The sequence below is a fragment of the Podarcis pityusensis genome, assembly GCF_964106645.2.
Source record: "Podarcis pityusensis genome assembly, chromosome: 15".
Lineage (NCBI taxonomy): Eukaryota > Metazoa > Chordata > Lepidosauria > Squamata > Lacertidae > Podarcis > Podarcis pityusensis.
This window is the reverse complement of record NC_138040.1, coordinates 35,057,547-35,078,170: the sequence shown is the minus strand read 5'-3', so window position 1 is coordinate 35,078,170 and position 20,624 is coordinate 35,057,547. Positions and strand designations below refer to the sequence as shown.

General features: G+C 43.6%; 1 protein-coding gene across 6 annotated transcripts in view; it reads left to right on the top strand.

Annotated features, from left to right (window-relative positions):
• The window catches only part of GCK (glucokinase), a 49,383-nt gene that overhangs the window by 17,831 nt on the left and 10,928 nt on the right, over positions 1–20,624 (top strand). For 2 of the 6 annotated variants that reach the window (XM_080982501.1, XM_080982503.1), the window contains 6 exons: positions 5,564–5,970; positions 11,057–11,219; positions 16,584–16,738; positions 17,672–17,791; positions 18,283–18,378; positions 20,504–20,603. In XM_080982501.1, the coding sequence (XP_080838627.1) occupies positions 5,908–5,970; positions 11,057–11,219; positions 16,584–16,738; positions 17,672–17,791; positions 18,283–18,378; positions 20,504–20,603 (697 nt within the window). In that variant the 5' untranslated portion in view covers positions 5,564–5,907. Of the gene's footprint in view, positions 1–5,306; positions 5,971–8,028; positions 8,269–11,056; positions 11,220–16,583; positions 16,739–17,671; positions 17,792–18,282; positions 18,379–20,503; positions 20,604–20,624 lie in introns of those variants that run through there. The other 4 variants (XM_080982505.1, XM_080982504.1, XM_080982502.1 and 1 more) reach the window with 3 other exon arrangements.

Below are 20,624 nucleotides of genomic sequence, written 5' to 3'. Positions count from 1 at the left end.
TGTTTGTATTGTTATCTCTCTTGGGGAGCAGCTGTTATGAACCATGGCCTATCAGCCTAGGAGTCTAGTGTCATAATAACAATAACAATAATAATTTATTATTTATACCCCACCCATCTGACCGGGCCTCTCCAGCCACTCTGGGCAGCTTCCAACAAAATATTAAAATACAGTAATGCATCAAACATTAAAAGCTTCCCTAAACAGGGCTGCCTTCAGATGTCTTCTAAAAGACTGGTAGTTGTTCTTCTCTTTGACATCTGGTGGGAGGGTGTTCCACAGGGCGAGTGCCACTTCCGAGAAGGCCCTCTGCTTGGTTCCCTGTAACTTGGCTTCTCTCAGTGAGGGAACCACCAGAAGGCCCTCGGCACTGGACCTTAGTGTCCGGGCAGAACGATGGAGGTGGAGATGCTCCTTCTGATATACTGGACCGAGGCCAGTATATACCAGGATATAAAGAATACCAGGAGCTATATATTACTTAGAGAGGTGGGCACATTCTTCCTCTCCTTGCTTATTGCCTACCCCACCCCACCCCCACTGCTGCTGTCTCCTCTCCACCCTGAACCAAGCTGCTGCACCCGGCAACAGGCTGTAGGAAGGCAGTGCTTATAGCAGCTGTGAATGTATGTGCTGTGCACTATGATGTAATTGCATTCAGGATGTGTTTCCTAATTGGCTGGGATTACCTAGCAAAAGTGAATATTCTCAAACTGACAAATGGAACAGGTGAAGGTTCATATTGAGGGAAACCAAACTTCAAACAGATGTGGGCAGCGAACTACTCAAAGGAACAATATCTCCCCGAAAACCAAAATGTATAGTCATGAAAATTTAGCACAGCGTAATGGGATACTGCTCCCATAGGCAGAACTGTCAGGGTTATTGCAATATCATAATGTGAGATATATAAACTAGGCTACATACCTTTCTTTAAAATGTCTCTAAAGCGTATGGCGATATTCAGGCGTCATGGTCAGATGAAGCCCACCTAATGTGAGACTAATTAACTCATTTGCCCTCTTTTGTCTACCTTTCCAGGGGCAAAGCCAAGCATTGTATACTTTCTGTGACTAGAATTACATCGATTGCTGAGTCCTAAAATGAACTGCGTTTTGCCTGAATCAGTAAGGGAAAGGCGGTTAGGGCAGGAGGCAGGATTTTAAAATATAGGTTCAGGTGCCTTTCAAGGTTGGGAGGCCCAGATTTGGGCTTCTATTTTTGCTCTTATCTATTTGTACAGCACATGTAATTTTGAATGACTTTTGCTGCCACAAATGAATGCTTCAGTGCAGCATCCCGGCATCAGGTAAATAATTAACTCTCAGACCTAGTCCCCAACTGCAGTAATAAACCTGTGTCTGGGCTGTACACTTCAGAACACTTCTTCCTGGCATCCATATTTCCCTACCTGTCTGGGGATTTGTTTTCTCATCACCATTTCCTCTATTTCCAATGTTCAGGTGGTAAGTGCTGTTCCAGACCCCCCCCCCCCAAGTGTCCCTATTTTCCAGGAACAGTCCTGGATTCACAGAAGCCACCCTGGTTTCTGATCTGATCCCAGAATGTCCCGCTTTTCCTTAGGATGTCCCTATTTCGATCAGAGAAATGTTGGCGGGTATGCAGTTATCTGACCCCCCAAGCCATCTGAAGGCAGCCCTTTATAAGGAAGTGTTTTTTAAAATATATATATATTAATGTTTTATTATGTTTTTATATATGTTGAAGCTGTCCAGAGAGGTTGGGGTAACCCAGTCTGCTGAGTGGGATATAAATATTAAAATTATGATGATCTTGATGGAATAGTAAAGGTAAAGGGACCCCTGACCATTAGGTCCAGTCTTGGCTGACTCTGGGGTTGTGGTGCTCATCTCACTTTACTGGCCAAGGGAGCCGGTGTACTGCTTCCAGGTCATGTGGCCAGCATGACTAAGCCGCTTCTGGAGAACCAGAGCAGCGCACGGAAATGCTGTTTACCTTCCCGCCGGTGTGGTACCTATTTATCTACTTGCACTTTGACATGCTTTCGAACTGCTAGGTTGGCAGGAGCTTGATGGAATAGGACGTCCCTATTTTCATCAGAGAAATGTTGGTGGGGATGCTGTGCCCTTTGTAGCCAACATGACCCCACCCATGCACAAGACCAGGGTATCAGTAGGCTTGGGGAAACTTAAAGGTTTGCAGAAGTCCAAACAATATTTTTAATTTTTTTTTGGTGCAGGGACCCAAAACAGCCCAATTCATGCTCTCACTGTCCATTGAATGCTGATTGGCTGACTGGTGGTGGTGATAGGAAGATGGAAATTGGGGGGGTGGAATGGGTGAAATCCCGAACAGGAAACACACTACATCACAATATATTGGTGGAGGTTCCACTTGCATGTACTGCTAGCAGCCTCAGTCTCCCAGTGCCTGTCTCATACTAGTCAAAATGGTACCACTCATGTGCAAGACATGGTGGTTTGGTTTTTGGATCCTGGGTCTGTGGTTCTTCACCTTGGTTGTAAAGAAAAACTTTTTATCCATTATTTTCCCCTTTCCCCTTCCAACCCCACCTTCTCTGTTCTTATCTTCCCATCATCAACATTGCCAAAGAAGGCTGTAGCAGACATAGGCAAACTTCGGCCCTCCAGATGTTTTGGGACTACAACTCCCATCTTCCCTAGCTAACAGGACCAGTGGTCTAGGGATGATGGGAATTGTAATTTTAAAATATCTGGAGGGCCGGAGTTTGCCTATGCCTGGTCTATAGGATCACTAGGCAAGGACCACGTCACTCCAGTGTTTAGTGTCTCATGCACAGAACAGTTGTAATGCTTCTCTCAGCGGGCTCTCAGAGCTTGTCCAGAAGGCACCTCTGATGTTCACACAACCACATTTGGGTGCCTTGAGAGAAATAACTAACAGCTAGCAAAGGAGGAGTTTGAACTTGATATCCCGCCTTTCCCTCCCCTTAAGGAGTCTCCAAGCGGCAAACAATCTCCTTTCCCTTCCTCCCCCACAACAAACACTCTGTGAGGTGAGTGAGGCTGAGAGACTTCAGAGAAGTGTGACTAGCCCAAGGTCACCCAGCAGCTGCATGTGGAGGAGCGGAGACACGAACCCGGTTCACCAGATTACGAGTCCACCGCTCTTAACCACCACACCACACTGGCTCAAAGACACACACACACACACATGGAACATAAGTCTTTTGAAGCTGACATGTCTAATCCTCTTAAGCTTGATCATTACTTTGCACAAAAATACTCAACTGGCCTAAATGCTATTGTGTCAGCAACATCTCATTCAAAGTTGAGCAAAAAAACCCCAGTGTCTGGGTTGTTTCGGAGCAAAATCACCTGTTAGTAAGCTGTCATCCATTGGAAGCTGTCATCGTGAAAGTAAAATATGTTCCTCAAATTCTTTGCAGATAGACAATAATTGCATCAGGGAGAATGTGGCCTTAGAAACATGATTTGCCACCCTAGGCTCCTTTGGGAGGAAAGGCAAGATATATATTGAATGCATGCATGAATGAATGAATAACATATAGAATAGTTGTTTTCTAGAGCAGTGGTTTTCAACACGTGTGCCATGGCACCTTGGGGTATCTTGATGCCCTCTCGCATCTCTGCCTCCCAAAGGCTTGCACAGCCATTTGTTGCAGCTACCCAGGCGATTAGTGCCTCTGGGGCTGGTCAGGGGGTGCTTCCCAGTCCCCTGTGGGGCAGTGTGTGGAGGCACCTCTCTTTGGGTGGGGGGGGCAGTTCAGAGACCAGGGATGGCAGCAGCGGCTGCCCGGAGGACTCCCAAGGAGAGGAGGGGAGAGGAGAGGAGGCTGATGGAACACTCCACAAGGGGAGCGTTTGAAAAAGGGTGAGAGGCTGCCAGCTCTGCAGGCAAGGGGTGACATAACTGGGATCCTGAGCCCCACAGGGGTGCCGCAGAAAGAATGTAGTTGGCCAAGGGAGCCATGGACCCAAAAAGGTTGAAGGTCTGGTCAAGAGCCATGGACCCAAAAAGTTTGAAGGTCTGGTCTAGAGCAATATTGTTGTATGAACATCTCCCATCTGCAATTATTAAGTGGTATAAGTGGTATGGGACGTGGGTGGCGCTGTGGGTTAAACCACAGAGCCTAGGACTTGCTGATCAGAAGGCTGGCGGTTCGAATTTCCACGATGGGGTGAGCTGCCATTGCTCGGTCCCTGCTCCTGCCAACCTAGCAGTTCGAAAGCATGTCAAAGTGCAAGTAGATAAATAGGTACCACTCTGGCGGGAAGGTAAACGGTGTTTCCGTGAGCTGCTCTGGTTCGCCAGAAGTGGCTTAGTCCTGCTGGCCACATGACCCGGAAGCTGTAAGCCGGCTCCCTTGGCCAATAAAGCGAGATGAGTGCCACAACCCCAGAGTCAGCCACGACTGGACCTAATGGTCAGGGGTCCCTTTACCTTTACTATGGGCCTAGTACAGGTCCACCACCTCAATGGGAACTAATTTAAGGCTGCATTTCTAGATACTTTTAATGGGGATTAAGCCCCATTGAACATAGCTGAGCTTATTTCTGAGTAAACATGCATAGGATTGTGGTCTTAAATGTTATGCATTTTATGGATGACATTTGTCTACCACCTTTCCTCTGAGGAGCTCCAAAAAGAAAGTCTGGTTCTCTCTCCTCCACTCTATCCTACCCTGTGAAGTAGCTTAGGCAAACAGGCAGTGGCTGTTTCAAGATCACCCAGTGAGCTTTGTGGTAGAGGTCTCTGCCCAGTCATAGTCCGATACTCAGGGGCTCTTTGGGAGCCATCAGTAAAAAAAATTTAAATGATGGACAGATTTGGGGGGCCTTGGGGAAACCACAAAAAAATGTTTGGCATTACAGTGGAGTACCTATGAGTCGGGGGGGGGGGACTTCAATTGTTCAAAAGCACAGATGTGTGGAGTGGGATGTTTTCGGAGGGCCACAAATAATCTTTTGGCAGCACAGTACCATAGCAGGGCACGGCACCCTTGGGAGTACAGTGGTACCTCAGGTTAAGTACTTAATTCATTCCGGAGGTCCGTACTTAACCTGAAACTGTTCTTAACCTGAAGCACCACTTTAGCTAATGGGGCCTCCTCCTGCTGCCGCACCGCCAGAGCACGATTTCTGTTCTCATCCTGAAGCAAAGTTCTTAACCCGAGGTACTATTTCTGGATTAGCGGAGTCTGTAACCTGAAGCGTATGTAACCTGAAGCGTATGTAACCCGAGGTACCACTGTAGTGGTAAAAAATAAATAAATAAACCATTTGTAATTTTTTTTTTTAAGGGAGGGAATGGGGGCCTTGAGGGACCTACAATAAAACCTTTTGGCACCATAGCATCACATTGAGATATTCATAGGAGCATTTCTTTTTTTTGAAAAAAGACACTTTGGGGGGGCCTGGGGAGCCCCCACAAAATCTCTCTTGGGGCTAGATGAAGGCTGCTGGGCTGCAGGTTAGCTACAGTACCCCTGCTCTTGTGCTATTGCATGTCTCTGAGAACGCCCGCAGGTTACTAGTATGCCGTAGGGCCTGACGTGTATCCTTCTTGTGTCTTTTAGAAGACACAACTGAAGCCATCCAGAATTCCCAAGACGAATAAAGGCTGAGGCACTTGGAAAGCCCTTCTACAGTCTGCGTCATTTTTGTTAGTGTTGCTGATCACACCGGCCTTCCTTTTTCTCTGCCGGGCAGAGTTGCTGGACCTATTTCCTCCGCTGGTGAACCTTTAATCTTTTCGGATTGGAAACGTTGCCCTCAATATCAACAACGCTCAGCCTTGAGCTTAAGCAAACACACAACAAAAAAAGAGACAAGAGACTCGGGTCAGTCTTGTCAGCTTCAGACCAGGTGGCCGAGAGCAGACAGGCAGCAAACGGGTTTCCGCAGAGCAAGCCCAGAATCAATGGACAGTTTGGAGGGTTCACGGTTGTCAATGATGAAGGAAGTGTTTGACAGCTTGCAACTGGTAAGAGCTGCGCAGAACTCTCTGCTTAGATCTCTTTCTGCTCTGTTTTGAAAGTGATTGCTAGGTAGATTGCTGTGTGTGTTTTCAACTGCTTCTTCTGAATCTTAAGATTTCTGGATTCTAGCTAAAATTCCAGTTTATCTAGAGTACGGCCCTCCCTTCCTTGCAAAACGCAAACTTCTTGCCTTTTGTGTCTTGATTCAATTGCTAATTCATTGCAAGTTTTTCTGTGGTTCATTGGTGAAAAGAGAGTTAATTTGGGGGGGGGGGGGGTTGGAATATAGGAATATCTGCTAAAACCAGAAGAAATAACAGCAACATGCAGGGTGTCTCTCTAAGGTGGTAGCTGAATTATTCAGGCACATGCCCAGGTTAGCGCCATAGGAGCAATGCACAATACCCAGTCAGTCTGCACCACCAACACTGTAGAAATAAATGAGATTGCAAGGCCAGCAGTGACTGTGCTATCAACACAGAGTCTTATGAGCCACCATTCAGATATTGCAAATGGGGCGTTTGCAACAGGTTTGTTTTTTTTTAATAAAAAAACTTACTGGATTTCCCCCAGAAAGACTACATTCAGATTAAATGAGGTGAAATATTAGTGTTTTGATGCCATGGCTGCTGTGTGGATATTGTGAACATTTCGCATGCACGCGGAACATGCATCCCATGATAAACACCTGTCTGGAAGCATCCATCGTTTCTGTTTTTAAAGTGGTAATTTGGTCCCTGTAGCAAGAAACGGGCACAGTGGAAGCTTGCAACTGGCCAGAAATGAAGTTTGAATGTGATTATATTTCAGACGTGCCTTCCCTTCCCTGTTTCATGGCATTCTGAACTGCTCTCCATCAGAGACAGGATGTTTGGCTGGAGGAAGTACTTCAGGGATGGCACAGAAACCTCCTTTACTTGACATTTTAAAAATGGGGAACGGATTTTTACAGCTTAATTCAATTAGGAATAAAAGCAGATGCATTGATTATTTGTATTATTAAAATTGTTTATATGCTGTCTTTCATTTCAAGAAGAAATACCAAGGTGGTTCACTGTGGTCACTGTTGTAACTCTTAAGGTCAGAGTAAATAAGAATAAGAATAAGAATAAGAATAAGAATAAGAATAATTCATTATGGTTAGTGTTCATAACTCTTGAGAAAAGTGCTGGGGAACCTCTAATTCTCCAGATGTTGTTGACTATGGCCACACGCACCTCATTAATTTAAAGCACTATGATTACCACTTTAAACAGGCATGGCTTCCCCCAAAGAATTCTGGGAGCTGTAGTTTCTTAACAGTGCTGAGAGTTCTTAGGAGACATCGATTCACCTCGCAGAGTTTCTGTTCTTAGAGTTGTCTGTGAATAGGGATTGATTGCTAAACCACTCTGGAAAATGTAGCTCCATGAGGAGAATAGGAGCCTCCTAAGAGTGATCAGATTTCTCAACCAACTATATGGTTCCCATGATTCTTTGGGAGAATCCATGACCGTTTAAAATGGCACAATACTGTTTTAAATGTATAGTGCAGTTGTGGCCCAGCTTTGGAAACGTGTGTGCCAATCTCGTGTCAATTTCAACTGTCCAGTTCGGAACACAGAGGAAGATGGTGAGCTCTTGAGCAGAACTGGGGACCAGGTAGGCTGGGATTTCACAGTGACATTGACACAGGATCTTAATACACCATTCAACATTTTTGTTCCAATCAACCCAGAGAAGAAGGCAAATATGGTAGATAGGCAGACGGAAGGCATTCACAATTCTTAGCTGGTGTGTCCTGATTTTCATCAGGTGCATCAGTCTGTGCAAACCCCATTATGTGAATGCAATGGACCAAACTGAGCTTTGGGCATTCCAACACAAGTCATGCTAAACACACTCTGAGGGATATGCCGAAAGCCAAATCTGGGCAGGACTCAACCTGAAGGCATGCATGCATAGCACACAACTAGTACAGGTCAACAGGGCGGGAGATTAGCAATGCTCTGGTTGGCAACAGTGGCTTCCATGGATTGAGGTGAGTTCTTGAGGATGCCTGGCAACCCGCTGCTGGAAACTAACATTCTGTTAGTTAACCAACAGAGTTCTTATTATATTATGCCTTGTCTCAGCTCTTTTGCGTCAGTGTGCTGCATCTGAAAGAAAGGCAGAATTCTCTCAGGGAAAAGTATCATTCTGAATTAGGATATGCAGCAGTTAGCAAGTGTCACTAATATGAATGGAATTACGATGCCAAGGAATGGATGTGATTGTGAAAGCATTTCCCTTTACACAGCGTTTTGGATGGCCCCATCACAGAGGTGATGAAAGGTTGCATGCTATGTTGCCCAATTGCATTCTCAACCCCATCCCAGGCCACTTGGCTGCAAAAAAAATGAAATACCAAAACTAATGTCAATATTTAGAGTTTGTACTATATTTAGTTCCTGTTGCACCACTTTTTAGCAAGTGAGCTGATCAATTAAATTTCCCTTTTTAGACCTGGCATCTAACCAAAAGCTAAAAATAGAAGACCCAAGGTCCTTTGGCTGCTAATTTAGGCACTGATCTTCTGAGCATTCCGTAAATATAGAACTTGGATTTAGAGTGAAAAAATGTGGGGCAAAGATATAAATCCACATTTCCAAATAGTGGTTGTCGGAGTTGTGTGGGGAGAGTATGTGAGGTTGGAGTTTTCCGGGTGTTTCTTTCTCCCCCATTGATGAAGTGCTGACTTACGCCTTCTAAACTCTCTTGTTTGGCAGCAATTATACTGTACTTGTGCATAATGTAAGAGAGCATATGGAGGCAAGGAAGAGAGATTTTTTAAAAACATGCTTGTGCATTCTTAACTGTAGATGAAGCACATTATCTTCGATAATGCATGTATGTGTGTTGCCATTATTACAAGTCATTCCATTATTATTATTTTTATTAAAATAATTCAGCATTAATACATACATATTACGATTATACAGACAAACATACATTTCATACAATCCTTAAAAATATTCATACATACCCACACTCAATCCCACAGATACTTCCTTTTCCCACCACCATCCCTCACCCCACCATTGTGTTAGACTTCCAATCTACTCAATTGCAATTCCTTTACACTTCTATTACAGTGGTGCCCCGCAAGACGAATGCCTCGCAAGACGAAAAACTCGCTAGACAAAAGGGTTTTTCGGTTTTGCGTTGCTTCGCTAGACGAATTTCCCTATGGGCTTGCTTCGCAAGACGAAAACGTCTTGCACTTTTTTCTTAAAGCTGCTTGAAGAGGCGCAGTTGCGACGGACCGTGCTTCGCAAGACAAAAAACATCGCAAGACGAAAAGACTCGCGGAACGAATTATTTTTGTCTTGCGAGGCACCACTGTACTTTCTTTCACACACGTTTAAACCAACTTTCTACTTCTTTTTCTGTTACACATTGTTATCCATCTTATTTAGTATTTCAGTATTTATAACGGAACTTGTTTATTCTAATAGGAGTTCTGATTTTTCAATGTGATTTTGCAAGTATAAGTCATTGCATTATTACAGTGATATCCCACTAAGAACATGTGAAACATCTTGCTCACTGTGGTTTCCCAGAGTTTCAGGCAGGGTTCTTTCCCAGTGTGACCTGGAGATGCCAAGGATTTGGAATCTTTTGTGTGCAAAGCAAGTGCTCTACAACTGATGTTAAGCAGGACATAAAAAAGTCCTTCTGATGTCTAGCAAGACATTAAAAAGTCCTGCTAGATCAGACCAGGTGCCCACCTAGTCTAGCATTCTTCTCTCACTGTGGCCAACCAGATGTCTATGGGAAGCCCACACCATAAGCAGAATTTAAGCACTACAGCACTTTCCCCTTCTGTGATTCCTAACAACTGTTATTCAGAGGCATTCATCTTCAGAGCAGGAGGTGGGTCTGAGTAATTCCCGGGGGAGGCTTAACACGCACACACATCACTTTATGTTGGAGCTGGTTGTATCAGGTCAGACAACTGATCCATCTAAGTTCAGGGACAGGCACTGAATAATTAAGCTGGAATGAAGCGATGCTGCTATGTTGCTAAACAAGAAGTAATGCAATGGGCAGAAGCTGCAAGGAGGAAGCTACTAACATACCCTGCAACATTTCTCCGATGAAAATAGGGACACCCTATTCCGTAATTATAATAAATATAATTTTATACCCTGTCCATCTGACTGGGTTGGCCCAGCCACTCTGGGCAGCTTTCAACATATATAAAAACATAACAAAACATTAAACATTCAAAAACTTCCCTATACAGGGCTGCCTTCCGATGTCTTCTAAAAGTTGTTACTTATCTCCTTGGCTCGAAGGTTGCATAACTCCATACCCTCCAATATTTCACTGATGAAAATAGGGACATCCTAAGGAAAAGCTGGACATTCCGGGATCAATTCAGAAACTGAGACAGCTTCTGTAAATCCAGGACTATCCCTGGAAAATAGGGATACTTAGAGAGTCTCTATTAATTAAAGGCACAATGGCCTTGAAAATCCTCGATGGAATTGTCAGCTATGCCACTCCACACTAGACATGTTAGTGTTGCAGTTCCTTTTTAGCATAGGAAAAAGATAACCACAAATCAGGTCTAAAAAAGTTGGGAGGATGACAGAGAAAGCACTGGAATGGAAAAGGCTAGCAATGCAGTTGACTGGGATTCGCAGCAAATAATAATGATAAAATGAGTGAACAAAACATGGAAATTCCAGACCACAATCTCTTGGAGTATAGGAACTGCTGTCCCTTGACTGTCCTGTGGGGTGTGCATAGGGCAGAAAAAAAGCTGGCTCGAGTCTGTGAAGTGGCACCCTTTTTGGATCAGAAATGCTGACCTACTGTTTTCTACATAAACAGCAAATGAAGGCCAGTGGTGATAGGTATAGAGTGCATTGACACTGTTCACAAGGACACCCAAATCCTTACATAATTCTAGCAGGAGTTTAATATAGGACAAGAGTTGAAGGAATCATTACAACATGAAGTGGTGGCATGCAGACTCCACCTGCACCCTTTAAGTGACTCTGTTGACACATGCTATACTGTACCCATCTTCTTGGACATTTGCTTGTGTGTCTTCTCATGTAGGTGGAGCAGATCCTCTCAGAATTCCGGCTACAGGAACAGGATCTGAAGAAGGTGATGCATCGGATGCAGAAGGAGATGGACCGGGGCCTGAAGCTGGAGACACATGAGGAAGCCTCTGTGAAGATGCTGCCCACTTATGTACGCTCTACCCCTGAGGGATCAGGTAAGCAACAGTGGTGGTCGTATCATTTTGGTGTAGCTCAGGAGGTCTGACCTACAACCAACCCACCTGCTGAAGTCAAGGATACTAGCATAGGGGTAGATAACCTGTGGCCCTCTAGAAGTTGCTCAACTCAACTCCCATCGTCCAGGCAGCAGGAAACATGGGCAATGGCCAGGGATAATGGGAGCTGTACTCCAACAGCATCTAAATGGCCATATGTTCCCCACTACAATGCTATTGTCCAGAAGCAGTTCCCCAAACAGGGCTTCTTGGCAGGTGAGTCACTGTTGCTTACCAGGATGGAATGGGGGAGAGGAGAGGTGGCAAGGAGATTGGCATGATGCAAATGCATTGGCAGGGGCCGTGAATTGGCTCTGCCGGTGCATTTGTGCTGCACTGACTTTACTGCTTCTTCACCCCTTCTCCTTCCAGGAAGCAACAGTGACCCACTTACTGGGAAGCTAGCATTGTGGCTCCACCCCATCCAGCGAACCACTTCTGCTAGTATGTCTTCTGAACTCTTATGCCCTGACTCTGATCCAATGTTTACTATAATTGAGATGTTCTCATTCTAGGTTGCTGGCCCATTTAATGAATGTCAGAGACTGCAGTAGATTAACAGTAACTCTTTTATGGTATAAAAGTGACTATACAGTAGCCCTAATAAACTCACTAATGCAGAACTTATTTGCGCTTTAGTCCTAATCTAGTTTCACTTCCCATGCCATAGCCCGCCCTTTCAGGATCCCATTTACAAACAACTGAGCGAAACAATGAGCTGCATGAACAACCCTTAGTAACTTTTGTACCCTGAGGTGATGACTAGACTGTCAGTCAGCTCTAATAGCACCTGGGATTATTCTGCTCTGTAATTGGTTGCTATTCCTATCTAAAGAATGATTAGTCTCTGTATTGTGCATTTCCTGATCCGCACTGCTGATGTTTCAGGATCTTGGTCTATTGAAGCTTTGTTCTCCTGCTAGCTCTGTCCTTAAACTTGTTGGTTGATTGTATGGCTGGATATGATTTTGGCACAAGTCTCAAGTGTCTTCTCCTTCTAAATGTATCGCTGTTGGTCATTACAGCATTGGATTGTGGTGTCAAGTAGTGTCCCTGCCCCTGGTTCTGACCATCACCTCTGATTGTCAAGTTTTATTTTCACCTGTGAACCAGGATGTAGTTTTAGTAATGCTTTTACCCGGTAGTGTTTATCAAACTGTAACTTATATAGGCTTTTCTGCCTTTTTATCTGCTACATGGACTTCCTTCAGATCAGGCCACTGGGGATACAGGTCTGTTTCCAGGGTCAGAACTGGTTCTTTGTTGTTGACCCATTAACAACTATGCTGGGCTGTTGGTTGCGTTAATTGCAGTTGCTCTATCACTCACTTGAAATGGATCTTCTTTTTTCAGGCTCTGCTTTGTGGTTTGGATTGCTCTTTGTGCCTCCCCATTGGCTTGTAGGTAGTGTTGGCAATGTGGCTAAAATTATATTTCTTTGTGAACTGGGAAAACTCCTTCTCTGCAAATTGTGGGGCATTATTTGTTACAAGTTCATCAGGACACCCCTGTCTGACAACTGATACAACTGATGGTGGTAGAATTTGTAAGATCAAACATGTGTGCTATTTCTAGATACTTAGAAAAATAGTCTATATACGTAGCAACCAGGTACTTATGCTCATGTAATTCATAAATGTCTGTTCCAACTCTTTTCTAAGGTCTGTCCGGTAATGGAGTAAAAGTGGTTTCTTTTGCTGAGTGGCTCTATTCTAGTGGCAGAAACATCACTATTTTCTTTTTTATATATAATTTTATTTATAAACGTTACAACAATTATTCAGCCATAATTCTAACATTTCAGACTTTGACTCCCTTCCCCCTCTTTCTGTGGTTCTTTACATTTATTTTCATCCTTTCCTGCATACTCCAAATTATCTTATTCTTCTAATCATCTATTCTCATATATATCTCAGATATGTTTTTAAAACTGCAGGTTTTTACAATAATCCTGCCAATGTCTTGATCTGTTTACAGTTTATTTGTAAATACTCAATAAACCATTTTCATTCCTTTCTAAAAAAAAATTATTATCTTGATTTCTTATTCTTCCAGTAAGTTTCATCATTTCTGCATACTCCATTAATTTCTGTAACCATTCTTCTCTCTTCAGGACCTTTTCTTCCTTCCATTTTTGGGCAAATAGCATTCTTGCAATTGTGGTTGCATACATAAATTTCTATACTGTTTAGGTAGTTCTGAACCCATAATTCCCAAAAGAAAAGCTGCTGGGTTTTTCTACAAATGTTATCTTAAAAGGCTTTTTCAATTCATTATATATCATTTCCCAATAAGCTTTAACCTTATTACAAGACCACCACATATGGAAAAAGGTACCTTTTCCAACACTTACTCGATTTTTATTTATACATTTTTGCCAATCTACTAGGTGTTAGGTACCATTTATATAACATTTTCATATAATTTTTTCTTAAACCATAACATGCTGTAAGTTTTGTATCCGTATTCCATAGTCGTTCCCAAGCTTCTATTTCTATGTTATGACCAATATCTATTGCCCAATGTAACACTGAAGATTTCACTTGTTCATTCTTTGTCTCCTATTCCAATAACATTTTATACATCTTAGATATCACTTTAGCATAACTGATCTCTCTCTAGTTGTGATAGTTGTTCCCCAAACTCCTGCTTCATATCCTTTTTAAATACTTCATTCAAATGATGATATTGTAACCATGTTGTTACCATCCCTGATAAATCCTTAAACTCTTATAATTTAAATTCTCCACCCTCCTCTCTTAGCAAATTTCAATAAATTCCATCATATTTTTCTTTTTCACCACTATGGCTTCCAAAGGTGAAAACCAAAGTAGCGTTTTAGTATCCAATAAATGTTATATTTATCCCATTTTTTGTACAAATTTTTCCTAATTATATGGTTGGTGAAACCTTTATGTACTTTCATCTTTTCACACCACAAATAAGCATGCCAAAATATTATCATGACCTTCCAAATCTAAAATATGTGATTCTTCAATACCAACCATTCCTTCATCCAGCACAGACAAGATGCTTCATAATATAATCTCATATACGGCAGGGAGAAACCTCTCTCTTTTGCATCTATCAGTATTTTATATTTTATTCTCAGTTTTTTCCCTTGCCAGATATATTTAGAAATATCTTTTTGCCATTTGTTGAAACAATCTGTCTTGCAAATCACCAGTATTGATTGGAACAAAAATAACATTCTTGGTAATACATTCATTTTTATGGTTGGCACTCTACCCAACAATGAAAGTTTCATTCTACCCCATACACTTGCTCCTTGAAGCAAACTGCTATCTGCAGCCTAGACAGCCCTGCGGGAACTCCCGCAGGGCTGCCTAGGCTGCGGATGTCTTCCTGAAGCCTGGAGAGCGAAAGGGGTCAGTGCGCACCGACCCCTCTCGCTCTCCAAGCTTCAGCGAAAGCCTGCACCCGCCCCATAGGACGCACCCAGATTTCCCCTTCATTTTTGGAGGGGGAAAAGTGCGTCCTATGGGGCGAAAAATACGGTATTTTGTAATTTATTTTTACTCTCATCATTCATGTTTTTAACCAGGAGCTTGGTTTTATCCTTATTAATTTTAAGACCTGCTATTTCTCCATTTTTTAATCTCTTCTAGTGCTTTCGGAATTGACTCTATTGGTTCTTCTCCAGATATCACCACATTGTCTGCAAATGCTTTTATTTATATTGTCTCTGTCCCACCCTTATTCCTTTAATTTCTTGATTACATCTTATTCTTTGCGCCAAAACTTCTAAAACTAATATAAACAATAAAGGTGACAGCCTTGTCTAGTTCCTTTAGCTATTTTACAGTTGTCAGTCAATACATTATTTACTATCAATTTTGCTGATTGTTCTGTATATATTGCATTGACTCCTTTTATAAAAGTGTCTCTACAACTCATGTATTCCAAAACTTTAAACATAAAGTCCCAGGAGACATTATCAAATGCTTTCTCTGTCTAAAAACATTAAGGTTGCTTGTTTTTCATTTCTCACTTTTAAAAATTCTGTTACATCAATTATATTTCTAATATTATCTTTCATTTGTCTTCCTGGCAAAAATCTGGCCTGATCTTGATGGATTTCCTTTTTTGATACAGCTTTCAGCCTAATTAACTAATATATCTGCAAAAAGTTTAAAATTGTTATTCAACAAAGATATAGGTTGATAGTTCTTAACTAGATCTTAGGAATCAAGGTTATATATGCACGCTTCCTGAGTGCTGTGTACACACTCCCATTTACTATTCACCCAGTGTGCTTCCATTGCTGGTTTGTGAAGCTGTGTACACATAATGTTAACCGCAATCCATATCTACCCATAGTTTCTTGAGAATCACTGTGGTTTGCTGCATTTCTCACCAAACTAGCTACAATCTGATTTGATTCCATAAGCACATCTACACACACCGTTCTGCCCACTGATGTGGACAGACAGCGGGTGACTGGGAAACACATCAAATCATACTGATGTGTACAATGATTTATGAATGTGGTGTGAAATACAGCGGAAAAATATTTAAGCTGGCAATGTGTAGACAGTCATAGTCTTGCACACTCTCTATATTTGATGATGCCCTGGTACCCTTCACAGAGTTTCACTGGGACATCTTGTCTCATCTCAGCAGGAATGACAATTCAGTTTCTACAAAGGACTAAGCCCTTTAAGTGTGAGTCTTTCTTGTTCCACAAAAAGGGGTTTGAGCTTGGCTGGGATGCTCCTCTATTCATTTACGCCAGGCATGGCCAAACATCATCCCTGACCACTGGTCCTGATAGCTAGGGATGATGGGAGTTGTAGTCCCAAAACAACTGGAGGGCCAAGTTTGGCAATGCCTGATTTAAGCAGTGTAGTATGTTTGCCAGTTTTGGTAGAAATCTGCCTCAACACTGTACCATGCCCAATAAGCTTTTCAGCTCGACAATGGATTCTGGTGGGGTAATTCCTGAAATAGCTTTTACCTTCTTAAGAACAAGGCTCACACTATATTCATCTATGCAATGGCCCAGGTGCCCATTCTGTCCTACCAATTCCAGTGGTCCCCAGCCGCCCACCACTGGTCATAAATGGCGATTCCCTCAGCTTTTTCTTACACACTTACCTTTAGAAAATAGAAGTCAGGCAAGCGCCCCGTCACCATAGGTGTTGACATGAATCACCCTGCCTCTTAATTACAATCCTGCAGTTGAGTTGGGTTCTTCTAGGATCTGTGTACAAGGCAACCTAGCCCAGGTGGTGTCCCCCCCCCCCCAAGACTAAACTGACATGTCACACTCTGGGATTGCAGAGGTGGGAGATTTTCTGTCTTTGGATCTCGGGGGCACCAATTTCCGAGTCATGCTGGTGAAAGTGGGCGAAGGTGAAGAAAAACAATGGAATGTGAAGACGAAGCACCAGATGTATTCCATACCGGAGGATGCCATGACGGGAACAGCGGAAATGGTGAGTCAGATGAGCAGGTGAAATCAGCCAGGTTACGTATTGCATCGTGACTTGCAGGTGTTCAGGAGGAGGCTTGCCCTTGGGAAGGAGGGAGGCCACATTGTCAGATGCAGAGGCAATGTAGTCCACTTGGCAAAATGTTGGGCCTGGCCTGGACCTGAGTTCAACCCCTTTCAAATAATGGCTCTCATTCTCAATTCAGAACCTTCCACAGAAGTCTCCAACTGTCCAGGACAATTGACATATTTGTCTAAACCCAAACTGTGATCTTGCATTGCAAGACAAACTCGGTTGACTCCATTTTTATCTGATGAAGTGGGCTCTATTCCATGAATGCTTATGCCATGAGAAAAATGGTTAGACATAAAATGTTGGAGTCAACATAGCGCTCATTCCACCGGCGCAAGGATTTCTCCTCGTGCAACACAATTATCACCCTCTCTCCTCCCTCTGCGGGCCCTCTAAATCCGCCCCTCCAGAGGAGCTTTGGGGATGATACAAGGCACGCACAGGTGGAAGAGAGGGAGCAGACATATTGCTTCGCTTCCAATCAATGCATGCCTCATAGTTTTCCGGTGAAATCATGTTACTTTTTATGCCACAAACTTTCCAGGTTCCGTGCTTTCCCATTTTTGTTGCATTATAGCACAAGAGTGTCCCTCCAGGGGACAGCTGTGCAATGACATTGGGGAAGCCTTACAGAACAGCGAATAAAGCAGAATTATGTGTGAACAGTATAAACCCACCACTTACACACTATTATTGCATCAAAGACATGTTGCAGAGTGAGCGAAATTGACAGATTCAGCCATCCCTCCATGTTCCTCCAGAACTGCTTGTGGAATGCTAAGGGAGATTGCTGAACATTTTCCCTTCCTTTCCCTGCAAACAGCAATGGACTTTTTTTTGTGTGTGTGTGTCTTTCTTCCCCAGCTCTTTGATTACATCTCAGAATGCATCTCCGACTTCCTAGACAAACATCAGATGAAACACAAAAAGCTACCTCTTGGCTTCACGTTTTCCTTCCCTGTTCGACACGAAGACCTCGACAAGGTGGGATTTGGGAAGGGGGTTCCCTTCTCAATGCTCTCTCTTTCTGCATGTGTTGTTCCTTTGAGCCACTGAACCATGTATAATGGTAGCCTGATGAATGTAAGTAACATAACAAAATAGCACTTCCAGGCAGGGGGAATACTACAACTCCCATCAGCCCCAGGCAGCACTGTCCAAATGAACAGCAAATCAACAACTTTCCTGAATTTATAGCAGAAGCATCATGCAGAAAGATGTCACATGTGTCACTGATAGTCATGTACAATCATTCCAGATTCTGGAAGGGTGCTTTTCCACACCTGTCCATTGCTCCAGTTGTTATCCTGTTGCTTTCCACACATCAGTTAATGATTATTATTATTATTATATTATATATTATTATTATTATTATTATTACATCACATTGACCCAATGCAGGGATAATTTTCGCCAAAGAGATTTTGCTTATTTCAGGATGTTTCTTCTGATCCTTTAAATCTCTCGGTCTGCAGGGGATCCTATTGAACTGGACTAAAGGCTTCAAAGCGTCAGGAGCTGAAGGGAACAACGTAGTTGGGCTTTTGAGAGATGCTATCAAACGGCGAGGGGTGAGATGAAAACTGTGTTGTGCTGCTCAGTTCATTATTTCTCCTCAGTTGCTTCGTAAGACTGTAAGAAGCTCCCTTATACCAGGTCAGTCTGTCTGTCCATCTGTCATCTAGCTCATGCAGTGACTGGCAGCATTTCAATAGAGTCTCTAGCACAGGTTCTTTCCCACCACATATTATCTGCTTCTTTTAACTTTGGGCTTATTCCAGACTTACATTTCCTCCATACTTTCTCAGCACAATCTGTGCTTTAAAGTTCTGTGTCCGAAAACTCTTTCTTGTTTTTTGCTCTGGAGCCTTCCCTGCAAAACCCGCTATTTACAGCTGAATCAAAGCTGATTCTGCTGAAAACCTGAATTGCTGTTTGTTGTTCTTCAGCTTTAGAGAGTGGGTTTTTGCAGGGAAAGCTCTGGGGCAAAAAGAAGAGCACTCAGACATGGTCTGGCAAAGCGCAGGCCTGTACGTGGAACGAGCAGGGCAAAAGTTAAGTGTGGAGAAGCCCCTAGCCAAAGGTGTCAGGTACAGGTGGCAACCATTTTGCGCAGGGTTTCCATTCCTGGCCCCTGGGTGTGTCAACAGAGTCTGCAAAAGCCCACCCAGCCCTGTTCTGCCCTGTTCACTCCTGTTCTGCCCTGCCCCTGTTCTGCCCTCTTCTGGGTACAAAAGATCCTGTGCATTGGCAGTCGTGCATCAATTGGATGTGCACAAAATGGTCGCCACTTGTCCTTAAAGGATTGACAGATTTGGGGAAGGGCCATGGCTCAGCAGTAGAACATCAGGTTCAATCCCTCACATCTCCAAGTAAGGTTGAGGGAGAAAGTCCCCCTCCCCCCGGCTTGAAATCCTGGAGAGCTTCTGGCTGTCAGTGTTGACAATACTGAGCTTGATGGACCCCAAAAGCAGCTTCCTATCTTCCTATACAAACCTAGACAAACCTAGACAGCATCTTAAAAAGTAGAGACATCACCTTGCCAACAAAGGTCCATATAGTAAAAGCTATGGTTTTCCCAGTAGTGATGTATGGAAGTGAAAGCTGGACCATAAAGAAGGCTGATCGCCGAAGAATTGATGCTTTTGAATTATGGTGCTGGAGGAGACTCTTGAGAGGCCCATGAACTGCAAGAAGATCAAACCTCTCAATTCTTAAGGAAATCATCCCTGAATGCTCACTGGAAGGACAGATCCTGAAGCTGAGACTCCAATACTTTGGCCACCTCATGAGAAGAGCAGACTCCCTAGAAAAGACCCTGATGTTGGGAAAGATGGAGGGCACAAGGAGAAGGGGACGACAGAGGACGAGATGGTTGGACAGTGTTCTCGAAGCTGCAACCATGAGTCTGACCAAACTGTGGGAGGCAGTGGAAGACAGGAGTGCCTGGCGTGCTCTGGTCCATGGGGTCACGAAGAGTCGGACACGACTAAACGACTAAACAACTACAACAAATGTTCCTATCCAAATTTGCATGTATCAATACTTCTGGGCAAGATGCAATGGCGAGTGCCTGGAGTCTCACCCGCATCATGTGCTGCAGTGTGCACAGCCACCCTTCCTTCCTTTCATGCGTTTTATCCACACACACAAACTACTTCCAGTTTCCCAAGAGTATTATGGCACTATAGTATTCCATGGTGAAGAGTTTTTGCATCTGTTGGGGACGCGAGTGGTGCTGTGGTCTAAACCACTGAGCCTCTTGGGCTTGCCGATCGGAAGGTCGGCAGTTTGAATCCCCGCGACGGGGTGAGCTCCCGGTGCTCTGTCCCAGCTCCTGCCAACCTAGCAGTTCGAAAGCACACCAGTGCAAGTAGATAAATAGGTACCGCTGTGGTGGGAAGGTAAACGGCATTTCTGTGCGCTCTGGTTTCTGTCATGGTGTTCTGTTGTGCCAGACAGAAGTGGTTAATCATGCTGGCCACATGACCTGGAAGCTGTCTGTGGTCAAACGCCGGCTCCCTCGGCCTGAAAAGCGAAATGAGCACTGCAACCCCATAGTCACCTTTGACTGGACTTGACCGTCCAGGGGTCCTTTACCTTTACCTTTTTACCTGTTCTATCTGTGCTTCTCTTAGTTGGGTTTCTTCTCCTGAACAGCCTTTGATTGTGGTGCTTCTTTCCACCCCTTGGTAGGACTTTGAGATGGACGTAGTCGCAATGGTCAATGACACAGTGGCAACGATGATATCCTGCTACTATGAGGATCACCAATGTGAAGTTGGCATGATAGTGGGTAGGTCACCTCTCCTTTTAA